We start from the raw sequence: 20,661 nt of genomic DNA, 5'->3' as shown, positions 1-20,661 counted from the left end.
GAGGTTGTATGTTGCTGATGACCAGCAATTATGGGTCAAATTCCTTCCGTTGGCTGAATTTGCCTTGAATAACCGTGTCAATTCTTCTGCTGGGGTCTCCCCTTTCTTTTGTAACCATGGTTTTCATCCCCGTTTTCATTCTGGGTCGTCCGTCTCCTCCTCTAACCCTGAAGCGGATAAACTCTCCTCCGAACTGTGCAACCTAGAAAAGGCTCAATGTTCTCAAAAACTCAAGGCCGATAGGAGACGTTCAAGGGGGGTAAACTTTCAGGTTGGGGATAAAGTATGGTTGTCCTCCAAGAATCTATCTCTCAAGGTAACTTCTAAAAAATTTGCTCCTCGTTTTATTGGACCATATAAGATCACGGAAGTGATTAACCCAGTATCTTTTAGGTTGGAACTGCCTGAGTCATTCCACATTCATAATGTGTTCCATAAATCTCTGCTTAAAAAATATTTTGAACCGGTAGTACCATCAAAAGCCTCGCCTCCGCCGGTTCTTGTTAATGATGCTGTTGAGTATGTGGTGTCTAAAATAGTGGATGTCAGGAAGGTGCGTAATTCCTTGCAGTACCTGATTCACTGGAAGGGGTATGGACCTGAAGAGAGATCTTGGGTACCTGCCAGGGAGGTTCATGCTCCTAGACTTGTTCGTAAATTTCATTTAGAACACCCTGAAAAGCCATCGCCTGAAGTCTTGGGTCCGGTGGCCCCTCGTAAAAGGGGGGATACTGTCACGGGGTTCCGAAGGTGCACTCGGTCCCCCATTGCCCGCAGAACTGTTGCTTAGCTTTTGGAATGAGGTTCTGTGTTTGACCTCATTCCCAGGGCGGCTTTACTAGCTGGGTGGCTCCCTGCTCCTAGTCTGCCTTGAGCGCCGAGCTGATCACTCGGTGCTCGACTGGTTGGTCTGTCGGTCATGTGACGCTGGCCACGTCACATGACCCTCACTCCCCACTATAAATACAGGCAGCCTGCTGGCTACAGGTTGCCTGTTAATTTCTAGGTTCCTGGCTATTTGTTGGACTGCTGAATACTTACCTGATCCTGTTCCTGACCATCCTTTTGCCTGCTCCTCTTGTACTGCGCTTCCGTCCTGGTATTGTGACCTCGGCTCCCACCTGACTACTCTCTTAGGACTCCTCTTGTACTTCTCTGCTCTCCTGGTATTTATGACCCCGGGTTCTCCTGACAATTCTCTGCTTGCTCCATTTGTACTTTGCAGCTTTCCTGGTATTGACTCGGTCCGTTCATGTCCTGTTGTTTGTCTGTCTGTCATCCCTGCACTTACTCCAAGTTAGGGATTGCCGTCCAGTTGTCCCCTGTCATTAGGACTCGCGAGGCAAGTAGGCAGGGCCAGGGGTAAGGGTGGAGCGCAGTGGTCACTTCCCTCCCCCCTGTGTGTGTGTGTACGCGACCGTTACACATCTTCTGTTGAGCTTCAGCTGGTGGACAGATGGCCTTAAGTTCTCCTGTGTCATGCCCTGCTCAGACTATGTACGGAGGTCTGCCAGATTAGCAGCATGTGTCTAGTCATTTGTTTTGGAGTCGTGCTAGATCCGCCTCCCTTCAGGTGCACTTGGTGGGGTCGTTGGTTTAAATTACTCCCCTCCCAGTCTTCCGTGTGGGTTATAGCTTCTGTCAGGCTGTGGAAGCAAGGAGTGAAGGATTGGCTTTTCCTGATCAGATAAGATAAGTTGGTTTCTGATTTCTTTGGTTTGCTGTCTAGGCTGTTTGAGTGTCGTCTGTCCCCTCCTGGTTCTGAGGGAGCAGGCTGCCCCTTTTTCCCCTTTCACCATCTCAGGGATTCTAGGGTATTCTCAGCCCAGGCACGAGGACACATTATTCCCACCTTCAGGGTCTGAATGTGGGCAAAGCAGAATAGGGAGAACTGTTAGGGATTTGCTAGGAGATGACTTTATCCCCAGCTTCTCGCCTAGAAATATTGTTTGTTTAGTTATCTGTGTATCTTATATCCTGTCCGCCGTGACATTATAACCCGCCATACCTTGACTGCCATTACTCAGCGGTTTTGTGATGGCGTCAATTGATGCGCTAGTTGACCGCATGCAGGGATTATCTCTAGAGGTTGCAGATCTGCGTAGTTCGGTCACACAGTGTCAGAATGCTCTGGCATCAGGTGCAGGTCAAATTTGTGGGGAGCCTAAAGTCGCTTTTCCTGAGAGATTTGCAGGGGGTGCGGATGACTTCATCCACTTTAAAGAGTCATGCAAATTGTATTTTCGGCTGCGTCCATCTTCGTCAGGTGATGAAAGTCAGAGGGTTGGTATAATCATTTCTCTGCTTAAAGGGGACGTGCAATCCTGGGCCTTTTCTCTGCCGCCCGGTTCTCTGGCCCTCCGGTCGGTGGAAGAATTTTGAAAAGCCCTGGGATTAATTTAAGATGACCCAGATCGGGTCTCGATGGCGAAATCTAAATTGCCTAATTTATTACAGGGTGAACATACTGCAGAGGTTTACTGCGTTGAGTTTAGGAGATGGGCTACAGAGTCAGAGTGGAATGACCCCGCGTTACGTAGTCAGTTTTGTCAGGGGTTATCTGAGAGATTGAAAGATGCCCTTGCTTTTCATGAGTACCCAGATTCTTTGGAGAATGCTATGTCTTTGGCAGTACGGTTAGATAGACGTATTAGAGAGAGGTGTAAGGCTCCCTCCGCGCAAGGGATCCCTTCTGTGAGTGGTTTCGTCTCTACTGCTTCCCAGGGTGATTCACATGTTGAGATTATGTCTTGTTTTGTTATGAAGGATTTGCCCGCTCCTCTAGTCTTAGGGTTACCGTGGTTGACAAAACATAACCCAATTATAGATTGGCAAGCAAGACAAATCATTGGTTGGAGTGAATTTTGTTCGGATAATTATCTTGGCACATCTATCTCTGGTGTGTCTAAGTCTCCGGTGGCAGTAGGTTTATTCTTTGTAAAAAAAAAAGGATGGATCGCTGAGACCTTGTTTGGATTTCCGGGAATTGAACCGTATTACGGTCCGGGATCCGTATCCCCTTCCATTGATCTATGACCTTTTTGATCAGATTGTTGGTGCCAAGGTGTTCTCCAAGTTGGATTTGAGAGGGGTCTACAATCTGATCAGAATCAAGGAAGGGGATGAGTGGAAAACGGCCTTCAATACGCACGAGGGTCATTTTGAGAATCTGGTTATGCCTTTTGGGTTGGCGAATGCGCCAGCTTCTCGCCTAGAAATATTGTTTGCTTAGTTATCTGTGTATCTTATATCCTGTCCGCCGTGACATCCTGCACAATTTCTTGATAAACTTGGGAATTAATTTTTTCTTCGATGATAGCAATCCGTCCAGGCCCTGACACAGCAAAGCAGCCCCAAACCATGATGCCCTCACCACCATACTTCACCGTTGGGATGAGGTTTTGATGTTGGTGTGCTGTGCCTCTTTTTCTCCACACGTAGTGTGTGTTTCTTCCAAACAACTCAACTTTGGTTTCATCTGTCCACAGAATATTTTGCCAGTACTGCTGTGGAACATCCAGGTGCTCTTGTGCAAACTGTAAACGTGCAGCAATGTTTTTTTTGGCCACTGTTGGCTTCCTCTGTGGTATCCTCCCATGAAATCCATTCTTGTTTAGTGTTTTACGTATCGTAGATTCGCTAACAGGGATGTTAGCATATGCCAGAGACTTTTGTAAGTCTTTAGCTGACACTCTAGGATCTTCTTCACCTTATTGAGCAGTCTGCACTGTGCTCTTGCAGTCATCTTTACAGAACGGCCACTCCTAGGGAGAGTAGCAGCAGTGCTGAACTTTCTCCATTTATAGACTATTTGTCTTACCGTGGACTGATGAACAGCAAGGCTTTTGGAGATACTTTTATAACCCTTTCCAGCTTTATGCAAGTCAACAATTCTTAATCGTAGGTCTTCTGAGAGCTCTTTTGTGCAAGGCATCATTCACATCAGGCAATGCTTCTTGTGAAAAGCAAACCCAGAACTGGTGTGTTTTTTATAGGGCAGGGCAGCTGTAACCAACACCTCCAATCTCATCTCATTGATTGGACTCCAGTTGGCTGACACCTCACTCCAATTAACTCTTGGAGATGTCATTAGTCTAGGGGTTCACATACTTTTTCCACCTGCACTGTGAATGTTTACATGGTGTGTTCAATAAAAACATGGTAACATTTAATTCTTTGTGTGTTATTAGTTTAAGCAGACTGTGATTGTCTATTGTTGTGACTTAGATGAAGATCAGATCACATTTTATGACCAATTTGTGTAGAAATCCATATCATTCCAAAGGGTTCACAAACTCTTTCTTGCAACTGTATATTATTGGTATACACCCAGCTTCAATCAGTTTTTTGAGGGGCGACTGGTATATCACACAAGTTATAATAATTTTTTCTAATTGCGTTTGTCACTCTTTGTAGTTGTAATATCGCTGCAGAACCGCTCACCAGTCACAATGCTGTACTATACAAATCCACTATAATATGCTTTCTATGTTAGAAAGTATATTATAAGTGTATTACACCCCTCTGAACTGCACACCAATCAATAGCACACCTATACCAGTCCTTAAAAGGACTTTTGTGGACCTAACAGCCTGTCCCTGCTCCACACAGCAACCTCTCCCTACACTGACAAAAGACTGAATGTAAAATGACGGCCAGATCAGGTTTATTTATAAGGTAGGGGTTATGTCCATGTGCTGAAATGTCTCAATTGGCTGTCCTGTACCACCTGATGGATGTGTCATGGGTCAAAGTTCTTCACAATGTAAAAGAATATGGCGGGCGCAAATATCACCATATGTTCGCATGTTCGGCGAATTGCGAACGAGCAAAGTTCGCTGTGAACCGACCGCCGGGCGAACAGCAAGGCCATCACTGCTCAGCAAAAGAAAGACAGATGAATGAAATATGCCAGTCTAATTTTATGGCCAAAAACAGGCGAGCTTGATAAATGTGCTCCAGTGTTCGTTCAGTGATTTCAATCAGTGAGGCCCCTTTCACTCACGGTCACCCGTGGCCGTATTGCGGCCCGCATACAGCGGGTCCGCAGTACACGGGGCACGGGTCATGTGCATTCCGCATTACAGATGCGGACCCATTCACTTGAATGTGTCCGCAAATCCGGAGATGTGGTGCGGAACGGAACGAAACCACGGAACGAAAGCACTACGGAGTGCTTCTGTGGGGTTCCGTTCCTTTCCGCAAAAAGATAGAACTTGTTCTATCTTTTTGCGGAACGGAGGGATCGCGGAACCCATTCAAGTGAATGGGGTCGCGATCCGCATGCAGTTGGCCCGCGGTCGGTGCCCGTGCATTGTGGACCGCAATTTGCAGTTCGCAGCACAGCCACGTTCGTGTGAAAGAGGCCTGAGTGTAAGCCAAAATCAGGTGCAGGTCTAAACACAGAACAGGAGCAGGTCTTTCCACTATACCTTATCTCTGTATAGCCTCCACTCCCGCTTTGGCTCAAAATCACTGACGTGTGAATAAGTGTCCATGCACACTTCCGCACTTTGGGTCTGGGTCCGGATCCAGCTGCGGACAAGAATAGGAATTCTCTATATAGTGCCGGCCATGTGCGGTGTCAGTGTTTTGCGGTCCGCAAAACACTATGGACATCTAAATGGACCCTAAGGCTACTTTCACATCAGGCTTCCTTTATAGTTTTGAGATCCGGCAGGGGATCTCAAAATCACAGTAAAACACTTCCGTCCTAATAATACAACCGGCTGCATCTGTTCAGAGCAGATCTGGTTGCATTATACCAAAAATGAAGAAACTGGATCCGGCATCGTTGACTTTCATGGTTTTTGGTGCAAGATCCGGCTTGTTCAGTTTCCCATGACATACACAACAATGCTACTTTCATAGGAATGCAACAAATTCTAGTGCACTCCGTTCGGGTTTGTTCAGTTTTGTCCCCATTGACAATGAATGATCTCAAAACCGGAGGACACAACGCTGATGTGAAAGTAGCCTGGCGTGCCTGTGATGTGCCGAGTATTTTTTATTTTTTTCAAAAGGTTGGTGAGGGCCATTATATATACGGGGCACTATTTAGGGGCCATTATATATACAGGAGCACTATGTGGGGGCTATTTATTTATATATATATACAGTACAGACCAAAAGTTTGGACACACCTTCTCATTCAAAGAGTTTTCTTTATTTTCATGACTATGAAAATTGTAGATTCACACTGAATGCATCAAAACTATAAATTAACACATGTGGAATTATATACATAACAAACAAGTGTGAAACAACTGAAAATATGTCATATTCTAGGTTCTTCAAAGTAGCCATCTTTTGCTTTGATTACTGCGTTGCACACTCTTGGCATTCTCTTGATGAGCTTCAAGATGTAGTCCCCTGAAATGATTTTCACTTCACAGGTGTGCCCTGCCAGGTTTAATAAGTAAGATTTCTTGCCTTATAAATGGGGTTGGGACCATCAGTTGCGTTGAGGAGAAGTCAGGTGGATACACAGCTGATAGTCCTACTGAATAGACTGTTAGAATTTGTATTATGGCAAGAAAAAAGCAGCTAAGTAAAGAAAAACGAGTGGCCATCATTACTTTAAGAAATTAAGGTCAGTCAGTCAGCCAAAAAATTGGGAAAACTTTGAAAGCAAGGGCTATTTGACCATGAAGGAGAGTGATGGGGTGCTGCGCCAGATGACCTGGCCTCCACAGTCACCGGACCTGAACCCAATCGAGATGGTTTGGGGTGAGCTTGACCGCAGAGTGAAGGCAAAAGGGCCAACAAGTGCTAAGCATCTCTGGGAACTCCTTCAAGACTGTTGGAAGACCATTTCAGGGGACTACCTCTTGAAACTCATCAAGAGAATGCCAAGAGTGTGCAAAGCAGTAATCAAAGCAAAAGGTGGCTAATTTGAAGAACCTAGAATATGACATATTTTCAGTTGTTTCACACTTGTTTGTTATGTATATAATTCCACATGTGTTAATTCATAGTTTTGATGCCTTCATAGTCATGAAAATAAAGAAAACTCTTTGAATGAAAAGGTGTGTCCAAACTTTTGGTCTGTACTGTATATATATATATATATATATATATATATACACACACACACACACACATACACTGAGGGCATTCCAGGGGTTGGGTTAATAAAAAAGAAATAAAAATTACTTATGTTTTAAAGGACCTATTTAATGGCTGTTAAAAACAACTGCAAAATGGCCATTAAGAATGGATAGACAGCCAAACAACGGATGCACACATAAACGGACAGTGTATCCGGCTGTTTTGTTTTCACTGTTGTGTGAAAGTGTAATGCCAACAACCCCCTCTACTCAGGGCCGGATTAACGTAGGGGCTGATGGAGCTGCAGCTCCAGGCCCCTACCATAAAATAGGCCCATCCCCAGCCAAAAGGCCGTCGGGAGGGTTAAAAGTCCTCTGTTGTACACAGCGCAGCGTCACATAGCACACAGACAATGCAGAGACGCTCACCTCACGCTGGCAGCAGGGAGCCTGAGGGAGGGACTGGGAGGAGCGTAATATGATCCTAGAGTGGAAGCTGCTTCTGCCAGCCCCTCCCCTCCCCGCCCACCAACCAATCAGAGCTGAGGCAAGGCAAGCCCTAGCAGCTCTGAGCTGTCTGAGTAGTACAGGGAGTCTTCACAGGTCCTGTAAGGGAACTGCACAGTGTAAAGTGTAGTTCCCAGGTTAGAACAGTGCATCTGCCAGGACCTGTGATGACATCATCTTCAGCATCACAGGTCCTGCAGAATCTAGCAAAGGAACAGCACCAAAAATGCTGTAGTTCCTAGGTCTGAAAGGTACATCTGCCAGGACCTGTGATGACATCATCACAGGTCCTTCAACCCCTAACAGCAAGTATTAGAAGTTCACAATCAGCTCTGCATTGATCCATACAGACTGGAATGGAGTGGTAAGAGGAGGTCCTCCACTTTTCATCATTTACCCCCCCTCCATGCCCTGTTTTTACTCAATGCTCACTCATGTATAATACTTCAGACAGGTACAGTGACCACAACCTCATGTACTTCACACACACAGTGACTATAATGCATAACTGACCACATATTTCTATAAACACTGCATCTACAGTATTATACCTTGTATGCCTCACATCTATCTATATATATATATATATATACACACACACACACACACACACACACACACACACTGCATATATTAAACAGTATTATAGATGCAATATGTACAGATATATAATATATATTGCAGTGTACTGATATGTGAGGTACAAGGTATAATATATGCAGTGTGTATAGATATATTGTATATACAGCAGTGTACTGATATGTTAGGTACGAGGTATAATAGATGGTGTGTACAGGTATATTGTATATACAGTATTGGATTGATATGTGAGGTACGAGCTGTAATTTATACCTCATATATCAGTACACTGCTGTATATACTATATACCTGAACACACTGCATATATTATACCACGTTCCTCACATATCAGTACACTGCTGTATACACTATACATCTGTACACACTGTATCTATTATGCCTCTTTTGTGTGCCAGGCCTGTTTTGTAATCCCAATCCGGCCCTGATGGCATAAATTATAAAACAGCAGCGAACATAGTTCATGGAACAAAGAGAGAGGCCTGGAATGGGTAGTGGGAGGGGCTATAAAAGGGGAATGGGGGCCCAATTTAGATTCTTGCTATGGGGCCCAGTGATTTCTATGTAAGCCTTTGACAGGAGCAGAGAGATAAGAGAAGTGACAGATGACACAGAGTTTAGATTACAGGTTGAATTAACCCTTTAGGATCAAATTGGCTTCTCAGGAGATATATATGTTAAAGGCATCTCATTCAGTAGCTATATAACTAAGGGTGGGTTCACATCTCCTTTATGGATTCCGTTGGTGGGGACTGTGGGGACTATTTTATTATCAGCCAGTGACTGTGTTACTGTAATACTGTTATCAGTTCAGCACATAGTTTTCCCTGTGCATTCACATTTCACTTCACTTGGTTCGTTGTACTACTGTCAGTGTCAGACTGTTGTCACTGTGGGTAACAATGCACAACAGACAAAAATGCACACCACAGTGACAGCTCCTGAGTCCTCCTGTCCGGCGTCAGCCTCAGCTTCCCTTCACTATCACTATAATCAATCACTCTTCCTGATCCGGACTCACTCATTAGAGAGCTGAAGAGCCGACTGAGTCAGCAGCAGCAAGTGAATCGAATGGATAGCATCTGCGCATGCGCACCAGCACCTAGAGTCTTCGGTTCACTTGCGAGTCAGCTCAGCAGTCAGTGACTCAGCAAGTGAACCGAAAACCGAAGATCCGATACATGAATCGGTTCATTTGAATCAGCTCATTCAAATGAACCGATTCATCTGAAAGATCCGAACTTCCTATCACTACTGAGGTCATATCCGGCGGGCCGCGGCATTACAGGAACAGCACCAGCTGCTCTGACGTCCTGCCGCCGGATATACGTCACAGGATATCCGGCGGCAGGACGTCAGAGCAGCTGGTGCGGTTCCTGTAATGCCGGCCCGCCGGATATGACCTCAGTGCGCCCGCGGTTATCCCTCCTGCACGCTGCGCTGTGTACAACCTACTCAGCAGTTTCGACCAGCACATGGCCCACAGCGCTCAGCCACACCAGCCCGTGAGACAGCAGGAGCTTCTGGAGCAGGGCAGGTATCAGATAAACTCATCCAGTTGGAAGGGAGGGCAATCATAGTGCTGTTATGATTTATGGACACAGCTCTCAGCATGCTTAGCCAGCCTTCTATCTGGCTGTGCTTCTTAAGAGTCACAGTCCACAGGCTCAGAAACAGCCTGTGGACTGTGACTCTCAAGAAGCACAGCCAGATAGAAGGCTGGCTAAGCATGCTGAGAGCTGTGTCCATAAATCATAACAGCACTATGAAAATTACTGACTGGCTAAGCATGCTGAGAGCTCAGTCTCTATAACATAACACATTAAAGAAATTACTGTTTCTAGCTGCTAGTCCACAGTCCACAGTCCACAGCAGCTAGAAACAGTAATTTCTTTAAAGGGATTCTGTCACCAGGTTTTACCCCTGTCAGCTAAAAATATGCTGATGTTCAGGGCGTCTTCACAATTCCTAATGTGGGCTTATAAATGTCATCTGTGGGATTATTTAGCTAAAAAACAGCTTTTACTAACCTGTCAGTCAAACCAATAAGGTGCACAAGGGGATGTTAATGGGTGCAAGATGCCCGCCGCACCCACCACCGTTCGTGCCCAGCGCCGCCTTTCTGGACTTCTGCACCACCTCCTAATCCTCTGTGCCGCCTCTCGCTCTCCCTCCCTCCCCCCTCCTTCTGCTGTAAGATCTCGCGCTTGCGCACAGGGCTCTGCCTGATGCGCCCGTGCAGACTTCTCCATTTGGCTTCTTACAGCGAAGTGCACATGCGCCGGCACTTCGCTCAACCCCTGTATGCGCGAGATCTTACAGCAGAAGGAGGGGGGAGGGAGGGAGAGCGAGAGGCGGCACAGAGGATTAGGAGGCGGCGCAGAAGTCCGGAAAGGCGGCGCTGGGCACGAACGGCGGCGGGTGCGGCCGGCACCTTGCATTCATTAACATCCCCTTGGGCACCTTATTTGTTTGACTGACAGGTTAGTAAAAGCTGTTTTTTAGCTAAATAAGCCCACAGATGACATTTATAAGCCCACATTAGGAATCGTGCAGACGCCCTGAACATCAGCATATTTTTAGCTGACAGGGGTGAAACCTGGTGACAGAATCCCTTTAATGTGTTATGTTATTTAGACACAGCTCTCAGCATGCTTAGCCAGCCTTCTATCTGACTGGCTAAGCATGCTGAGTCCATAAATCATAACACAGCTCTATGAAAATTACTGTTTCTAGCTGCTGTTGTCCACAGTCCACAGCAGCTAGAAAACAGTAATCTTCATAGTCATGTTAAATGATCACTATAGTGTCAGGAAAACAAAGCGGTTTTCCTGACACTATAGTGCCCTGAGGGTGCCCCCACCCTCAGGGTCCCCCTCCCGTGGTCCCCCTCCATGTTGCCAAGATAGACGCCAAATGAAGGGGTAGTTGCAGGAACAAAATACTTTAATGGTATCGATAAAATATATATGTAATTAAGACACTGAGTGCAGTTCCATAAAAAGGCCCAGCAAAATCCTCAGCACCAGGCCCATGATGCTCTTAATCCGGCCCTGCCTCTACTGATGCAACGCCAAATGATGTCTCTGCAGACTGAGGCTCTGCACTGCTGCCGCCATGAGACAGTGGGCAGGGGTGAATAAATACACCAAAAACAGCTATGCAAGACTTTACAAATCAAAGAATTGATTGTTTGCTAATCTTTGCGCACTTTCACGCGTATTTTGTATCAGTGTTTGTTTAGCCACGTGTTCCTCAACTCCAGTCCTCGGGGCCCAACTACCAGTCATGGTTTGAGAATATCCCACAGAATGAATACCTGTGTTAAATCCTGATGCATTGACACTCACTTGCTTAACCGCCTCCGGACCGCCGAACGCAGGGACGCGTCCTGGAGGCGGTCGATTCATTCCTCCACGCGAGATTTCGGTCAGAGCCGGCCCGCGCATGCGCATCGCGGGCCGGCAAAAGTTAGAGGAGTATTTCGTCAGCAACCTGCCAGCCAATGATCGTTGCTGGCAGGTTGCTGATTTTTAAAAAAATCTAATCACAAGCCATCTAACACCTTATATTTGTAAATATAAGGTGTTAAATGGCTTCTCTGCTCCTCTGCTGGTCCTTTTGGTCGGTTGGTTCCAGCAGAGGAGCAGACATCACTGTGAGTACCCACCAAACACCACACTTAGCCCCAGATCACCCTCCATCACCCGAATTAACCCCTTGATCGCCCCTGTCAATCACCTAGTGAAAGGGAAAAAAGTGATCAGTGTAAACTGTCACATTTTTTTTTTCACTGGTATTGACTGTTAGGTTAAGGATAGTTTAGGTCCCTTTGGTAGGTAGTTAGCGTCAGTTAGCGCCCAGCCCACCGCACCGCAGTCACTTATTCGCTGATTAGCGTATCGCTAATCAGCTTTTGTACTTTTATAGTATCTGTAAGTGATCAAAACTGATCACAGTCAGATCTATAATTGTATTAGTGTCACCTTAGCTCACCCTCCAGACAAAAAACGCAGTGTTTGCCCGATCAGGCCTGATCGGTCGCCCACACGTGCGTTCACCCACGCCCACCCCACCGCAGTGACAAAAAATTTTTGATCACTGCACAATCACTTTACAAGCTCTGCGGCGATAAAAAAAAAATCAGTTTTGATATTTTTTATCAACCGCAGCGGCCTCCGGTACTTCGCTAGCCTCCCATTTGTAAGACAGGCTTGCTTTTTTTCTTGGGTAGTCTCAGGGAATACCCCTAAATTTAGTAGTCCAAATGTCAAACAGGGGGTATTCTTCTGAAGAGGCCTACAGGATTCTCACCCAGTCGGATGAGGAATGGGAACCCTCATCTGATGAATATAGCGGGTCAGAATATGAACCTGTAGAGAGCAGTGGCTCTCTGACCCAAAGTTTGGACGAGGAGGTTGAGGTCCCTGATAGCACCAGGCGTACCAGGCCCCGTGTCGCTAGACCACAGGTTGTGCAGGATCCGTTTCAAGGGCAGCAGAGTGGGGCTGGCACTGTCGGATTACGTGGTGAGGCATACACCAGCAGCGCAACCCATCCTGGACCTAGTACCAGCACTGCCGTACAACCTGGTGAAGTGGCGAGCACCAGAAGGGCAGTTGAAGCTGGTACGGTGGCACGTGCAATAGTTACCCCGTCGCAGCCACCGCAAAGACAGGCCCGTAGAGCCCCTAGAGTCCCTGAGGTGCTGGCAAATCCTGATTGGCAGTCCCCAACTTCAGCCGCACCTGTAGTTCCCCCTTTCACCGCCCAGTCTGGAGTTCGGGTTGAGACAGCTTAGATCGGTTCGGCCCTGGGATTTTTTGAGCTGTTCTTGACTGCGGAGCTCTTGGACTTAGTTGTGGCAGAAACAAATCGGTATGCCACTCAATTTATATCCGCCAACCCGGGAAGCTTTTATACCCAGCCTTTCCGGTGGAAACCAGTCCAAGTTTCCGAATTTAAAATTTTTCTGGGCCTTCTCCTGAACATGGGTCTTACCAAAAAGCATGAATTGCGGTCATATTGGTCCACGAACCCGATTCATCACATGCCCTTTTTCTCTGCTGCTATGTCCAGGACACGTTTTGAGACCATCCTGCGTTTCCTGCACTTTAGCGACAACAGCACCTCTCGTCCCAGATGCCACCCAGCTTTTGACCGGCTCCACAAAATTCGGGCCCTCATAGACCACTTCAACCAGAAATTTGCAGATTTGTATACCCCTGAGCAAAACATCTGCGTAGACGAGTCCCTAATACATTTTACCGGGCGCCTTGGCTTCAAACAATACATCCCAAGCAAGCGCGCCCGGTATGGGGTCAAATTGTATAAGCTCTGTGAAAGGGCCACAGGCTATACCCACAAATTTCGGATCTATGAGGGAAAAGATCAGACCCTGGAGCCGGTCGGTTGCCCTGACTACCTGGGGAGCAGTGGGAAGACAGTCTGGGACTTGGTGTCACCCTTATTTGGCAAGGGGTACCATCTTTATGTGGACAATTTTTACACAAGTGTGCCCCTCTTCAGGCATTTGTTCCTAGAACAGATTGGCTGCTGTGGCACCGTGCGACCTAGTCGCGTGGGCTTCCCCCAACGGCTCGTTACCACCCGTCTTGCAAGGGGGGAGAGGGCTGCCTTGTGTAACGAAGAACTGCTCGTGGTGAAATGGAGAGACAAGCGTGACGTTTACATGCTCTCCTCCATTCACGCAGACACGACAATACAAATTGAAAGGGCAACCCGTGTCATTGAAAAGCCCCTCTGTGTCCACGACTATAATGCGCTCACGGGAGGGGTGGACTTCAATGACCAGATGTTGGCTCCCTATTTAGTTTCCTGACGCACCAGACGCTGGTATAAGAAGGTGTCTGTATATTTGATTCAATTGGCTGCATATAATAGTTTTGTTCTCTACAGTAAGGCTGGGAGAACAGGATCCTTCCTCAAATTTCAGGAAGAGATCATCGAGAACCTCCTGTATCCAGGAGGTTCCGTGGCCCCATCCACCAGTGTAGTTAGCTGTCTACACGAGCGACATTTCCCCAATGTCGTTGCTGGTACCTCAACCCAACCGTCACCCCGAAAAAAATGTTGTGTCTGTAGCAGGAGTGGAATAAGGCGTGACACCCGCTATTTCTGTCCTGACTGCCCTGACCACCCTGCTTTATGCTTAGGGGAGTGTTTCCGGAAGTACCACACACAGGTACACTTAGCATAGGGATTGCATCTCACAGGACAGGTACACAGGGCTATTAGGGCCCTTACACTCACAGCTACTGCAAACCTCTCCTTTCACCTGGGATAAAGTGCATAATGTACTTTGCCACATCTTTGGGCGATTTGCGCTTTGCACATTGTCCCATGGGGAAGGAGAGGTTTGTTCTATAAAGGTAAAAAAAAAAAAAAAAAAAAAATCACCGGTAAGCAAAAAAGTTAACTTTCAGTTCAAAAAGTTAAAAAAAAGTTTCTATGTTCTGTTCAAAAGTTATTATAAAGTTAATAAATTTATTGCGTTGCGGCCTGTTTTTTTTTTTTTTTTACCTTCCAGGTGGACCAACCGATGAACCAGCTGCAGCACTGATGTGCATTCTGACAGAAGCATTGCGCTGCTGTCAGATTACACAAAAGTCAGTGTATGCGGCGCTGCAAGACGAGATTTCTCCTCTGTAGTAAAAGATACGTTTGCCGAGGCATATGAGCTGAGGAGGTGGCGGTGTTCATATACTTTGGCAAATACTTTGTACAGGGAGTGCAGAATTATTAGGCAAGTTGTGTTTTTGAGGATTAATTTTATTATTGAACAACAACCATGTTCTCAATGAACCCAAAAAACTCATTAATATCAAAGCTGAATATTTTTGGAAGTAGTTTTTAGTTTGTTTTTAGTTTTAGCTGTTTTAGGGGGATATCTGTGTGTGCAGGTGACTATTACTGTGCATAATTATTAGGCAACTTAACAAAAAACAAATATATACCCATTTCAATTATTTATTTTTACCAGTGAAACCAATATAACATCTCAACATTCACAAATATACATTTCTGACATTCAAAAACAAAACAAAAACAAATCAGTGACAAATATAGCCACCTTTCTTTGCGGGGACACTCGAAAGCCTGCCATCCATGTATTCTGTCAGTGTTTTGATCTGTTCACCATCAACATTGCGTGCAGCAGCAACCACAGCCTCCCAGACACTGTTCAGAGAGGTGTACTGTTTTCCCTCCTTGTAAATCTCACATTTGATGATGGACCACAGGTTCTCAATGGGGTTCAGATCAGGTGAACAAGGAGGCCATGTCATTAGATTTTCTTCTTTTATACCCTTTCTTGCCAGCCACGCTGTGGAGTACTTGGACGCGTGTGATGGAGCATTGTCCTGCATGAAAATCATGTTTTTCTTGAAGGATGCAGACTTCTTCCTGTACCACTGCTTGAAGAAGGTGTCTTCCAGAAACTGGCAGTAGGACTGGGAGTTGAGCTTGACTCCATCCTCAACCCGAAAAGGCCCCACAAGCTCATCTTTGATGATACCAGCCCAAACCAGTACTCCACCTCCACCTTGCTGGCGTCTGAGTCGGACTGGAGCTCTCTGCCCTTTACCAATCCAGCCACGGGCCCATCCATCTGGCCCATCAAGACTCACTCTCATTTCATCAGTCCATAAAACCTTAGAAAAATCAGTCTTGAGATATTTCTTGGCCCAGTCTTGACGTTTCAGCTTGTGTGTCTTGTTCAGTGGTGGTCGTCTTTCAGCCTTTCTTACCTTGGCCATGTCTCTGAGTATTGCACACCTTGTGCTTTTGGGCACTCCAGTGATGTTGCAGCTCTGAAATATGGCCAAACTGGTGGCAAGTGGCATCTTGGCAGCTGCACGCTTGACTTTTCTCAGTTCATGGGCAGTTATTTTGCGCCTTGGTTTTTCCACACGCTTCTTGCGACCCTGTTGACTATTTTGAATGAAACGCTTGATTGTTCGATGATCACGCTTCAGAAGCTTTGCAATTTTAAGAGTGCTGCATCCCTCTGCAAGATATCTCACTATTTTTGACTTTTCTGAGCCTGTCAAGTCCTTCTTTTGACCCATTTTGCCAAAGGAAAGGAAGTTGTCTAATAATTATGCACACCTAATATAGGGTGTTGATGTCATTAGACCACACCCCTTCTCATTACAGAGATGCACATCTCCTAATATGCTTAATTGGTAGTAGGCTTTCGAGCCTATACAGCTTGGAGTAAGACAACATGCATAAAGAGGATGATGTGGTCAAAATACTCATTTGCCTAATAATTCTGCACGCAGTGTATATATTAAAAAAAAAATCCCGGCAATGATTTATTCATCCACATCGATTGATGTGAATGGAGAAATCTGGTTTGCCAGGGCATACGAGCTAAGTGGGTATGGATGTTGGGCGGAGCTCCTATGTCCTGGCAGACGCCTTTCCCCTCCTTTTTTTTTTTTGGTAGAGATTTTTTCATCCACATTGATCGATGCGAATAAAGAAATATGTGCCGTTCATTTTTTCTTTCAGCCCAGAGGCTGAACGAAAAAAAAATATATCATTACCCGTATGCTCAATATAAGGAGAATAGCAGAAACTCCTAATGCTGGCCATACATGTAATGATTGCGGAGACCCTCAAATGCCAGGGCAGTACAAACACCCCACAAATGACCCCATTTTGGAAAGTAGACACCCCAAGGTATTCGCTGAGGGGCATATTGAGTCCATGAAAGATTTAAATTTTTGTCTCAAGTTAGCGGAAAGGGAGACTTTGTGAGAAAAAAACCCAAAAAATCAATTTCCGCTAACTTGTGCCCAAATTTATTTTTTTCTATGAACTCGCCATGCCCCTCATTGAATACCTTGGGGTGTCTTCTTTCCAAAATGGGGTCACATGTGGGGTATTTATACTGCCCTGGCTTTTTAGGGGCCCTAAAGCGTGAGAAGAAGTCTGGGATCCAAATGTCTAAAAATGCCCTCCTAAAAGGAATTTGGGCACCTTTGCGCATCTAGGCTGCAAAAAAGTGTCACACATGTGGTATCGCCGTACTCAGGAGAAGTTGGGGAATGTGTTTTGGGGTGTCATTTTACATATACCCATGCTGGGTGAGATAAATATCTTGGTCAAATGCCAACTTTGTATAAAAAAATGGGAAAAGTTGTCTTTTGCCGAGATATTACTCTCACCCAGCATGGGTATATGTAAAATGACACCCCAAAACTCATTGCCCAACTTCTCCTGAGTACGGAGATACCACATGTGTGACGCTTTTTTGCAGCCTAGGTGGGCAAAGGGGGCCACATTCCAAAGAGCACCTTTAGGATTTCACCGGCCATTTTTTACAGATTCTGATTTCAAACTACTTACCACGCATTAGGGCCCCTAAAATGCCAGGGCAGTATAACTACCCCACAAGTGACCCCATTTTGGAAAGAAGACACCCCAAGGTATTCCGTGAGGGGCATGGCGAGTTCCTAGAATTTTTAATTTTTTGTCACAAGTTAGCGGAAAATGATGTTTTTTTTTTTTTCTTACAAAGTCTCATATTCCACTAACTTGTGACAAAAAATAAAAACTTCCATGTACTCACTATGCCCATCAGCGAATACCTTGGAGTGTCTTCTTTCCAAAATGGGGTCACTTGTGGGGTAGTTATACTGCCCTGGGATTTTAGGGGCCCTAATGTGTGGTAAGTAGTTTGAAATCAAAATCTGTAAAAAATGGCCGGTGAAATCCGAAAGGTGCTCTTTGGAATGTGGGCCCCTTTGCCCACCTAGGCTGCAAAAAAGTGTCACACATGTGGTATCTCCGTACTCAGGAGAAGTTGGGCAATGTGTTTTGGGGTGTCATTTTACATATACCCATGCTGGGTGAGAGAAATATCTCGGCAAAAGACAACTTTTCCCATTTTTTTATACAAAGTTGGCATTTGACCAAGATATTTATCTCACCCAGCATGGGTATATGTAAAATGACACCCCAAAACACATTGCCCAACTTCTCCTGAGTACGGAGATACCACATGTGTGACACTTTTTTGCAGCCTAGGTGGGCAAAGGGGCCCACATTCCAAAGAGCACCTTTTGGATTTCACCGGCCATTTTTTACAGATTTTGATTTCAAACTACTTACCACACATTTGGGCCCCTAGAATGCCAGGGCAGTATAACTACCCCACAAGTGACCCCATTTTGGAAAGAAGACACCCCAAGGTATTCGCTGATAGGCATAGTGAGTTCATAGAAGTTTTTATTTTTTGTCACAAGTTAGTGGAATATGAGACTTTGTAAGAAAATATAAAATAAAATAAAAAATCATCATTTTCCGCTAACTTGTGACAAAAAATAAAAAGTTCTATGAACTCACTATGCCCATCAGCGAATACCTTAGGGTGTCTACTTTCCGAAATGGGGTCATTTGTGGGGTGTTTGTACTGTCTGGCCATTGTAGAACCTCAGGAAACATGACAGGTGCTCAGAAAGTCAGAGCTGCTTCAAAAAGCGGAAATTCACATTTTTGTACCATAGTTTGTAAATGCTATAACTTTTACCCAAACCATATTTTTTTTTACCCAAACATTTTTTTTTTATCAACGACATGTAGAACAATAAATTTAGAGAAAAATTTATATATGGATGTCGTTTTTTTTTGCAAAATTTTACAACTGAAAGTGAAAAATGTCATTTTTTTGCAAAAAAATCTTTAAATTTCGATTAATAACAAAAAAAAGTAAAAATGTCAGCAGCAATGAAATACCACCAAATGAAAGCTCTATTAGTGAGAAGAAAAGGAGTTAAAATTCATTTGGGTGGTAAGTTGCATGACCGAGCAATAAACGGTCAAAGTAGTGTAGGTCAGAAGTGTAAAAAATGGCCTGGTCATTAAGGGTGTTTAAGCTAAGGGGGCTGAAGTGGTTAAAAGGGCTTTTCAGGATTTTGATACTGATGACCTGCCCTCAACATAGGTCTTCAGCATCTGATCAGTGGGGATCCGATACCTGGGACCCTGAAGATCAGCTGTTTGAGAAGGCAGCGGCACTCGCAGTAGCGCTGCAGCCTTTTCTCTGCTTTTCCTAGGCCAAGTGACTACACATTCATCTTGCACGTGACCTAGGAGCAGCTCAGCTCAGCATCATACGAAGCACAGCCGCTATACACTCTTCGGCACTGTTCTTCGTAAACTGTGAAAAAGCAGTGGCGCTCACAGGAGCACCAGTGCCTTCTCAAAACAGCTGATCAGCGGGGTTCCGGGTGTTGGACCCCTGAGGATAGGTCGTCAGTATCAATATCTCAGAAAACCCCTTTAAGGCCTGTTTCACATGAATGAGTACATTGTGGGAATCACGCTCCGTGTGTGAGCGTGATCCTCCCTTCTGGACTTATAATGCTATGTGCCTCTGCATGGCCTTACTTCTACAGAATCATAGGGGAGATTTATCAAATGTGGTGAAAAGAAAAACTGGCTTAGTTGCCCATAGCAACCAATCAGATTCCACATTTTATTTTTCAAAGCTCCTTTGGAAAATGAAAAGTGGAATCTGATTGGTTGGTATGGGCAACTAAGCCAGTTTTTCTTTACATCAGCTTGATAAATCTCCTCCATAGTAATATAAAGGTGTCACTATGATTCTGTAATAATAAGGTCAAGCAGAGGCTCATAGCATTATAAATCATGAGAATGTGTGTTCCTGTAAGACGAGCAATGCCCAGAACGGAGGATCACTCACACACGGAGTGTGATTGCCGCAATGGACTCACTCGTGTGAAAGAGTCCTAATACTAAGGAAATCCTGAAAACATGACTGGCTGGTGGGAGTTGAGGACTGGAGTTGAAGAACACAGAAGCGGTACATAAACAGCAAAAATATAGCCTTAATATGAATGAGACTTTATATGCGCAACTCCAAGTTGTGCATAGATACAACATGCTGAATGAATGAGGCCTCCTTCTCTACTCGAAGTATTAATGGCCACATTATGCCCTATAGCTTCTGCTTGATACATGATATAGACAAAAGTAGAATGTACATACCGGCTCTCTTGTGGAATGCCTTGCATTAATGCATTTGATAGAATTCCTTCATTGCGTTCAGTGATTATGAGGGGAGGAAGTGACTTTAGAAGTGAAAGTAAGTGTGCAAACAGGAAACAGCTAGAAAAATACTGAGAGCAGGACAAGAGCACCAACTTGTGGCCGACAACAGAAGTGCCGCATGGTCTTAAACCTTTTTATTACTAAAGATCTATCCTTGGGATAGATCATCAGCATCTGATCGGCGGGGGTCTGACACCTAGGATCCCTGCTGATCAGCTGTTTGAGTAGGCATTGGTGGTCCTGTGAGCGCCGTGCCCTTCTCTCGCCTTCTCCTAGGCCGAGTGACTACACGTTCATCTGTTATGTGGCCTAGGAGCAGCTCAGCCCCACAGAAGTGAATGGGGCTGAGCACGATACCAATCACAGCCGCTATACACTGTATGACACTGTGCTTGTCAAACTG

The 20,661-nt window shown here is 45.3% G+C and overlaps 1 protein-coding gene across 5 annotated transcripts in view; it reads right to left on the bottom strand.

Moving 5' to 3' along the window:
• Positions 1 to 20,313, bottom strand: part of LOC120989528 (protein mono-ADP-ribosyltransferase PARP14-like) — a 245,264-nt gene extending 224,951 nt beyond the window's left edge. For 2 of the 5 annotated variants that reach the window (XM_040417684.1, XM_040417688.1), the window contains exon 1: positions 20,196 to 20,313. Coding sequence is in view for 1 of the 5 variants with exons in the window: in XM_040417687.1 (XP_040273621.1) it covers positions 20,196 to 20,221 (26 nt within the window). In the remaining 4 variants the exon portion in view is untranslated. The remainder of the gene's footprint in view (positions 1 to 20,195) is intronic. The other 3 variants (XM_040417687.1, XM_040417686.1, XM_040417685.1) reach the window with 3 other exon arrangements.
• Positions 20,314 to 20,661: the final 348 nt, after the last annotated feature.

This window comes from Bufo bufo, chromosome 2 (genome assembly GCF_905171765.1).
Source record: "Bufo bufo chromosome 2, aBufBuf1.1, whole genome shotgun sequence".
NCBI classification, from domain to species: Eukaryota; Metazoa; Chordata; class Amphibia; order Anura; family Bufonidae; genus Bufo; species Bufo bufo.
Note: the sequence above shows the minus strand (reverse complement) of the source record. Positions and strands in the feature narration are given on the sequence as shown.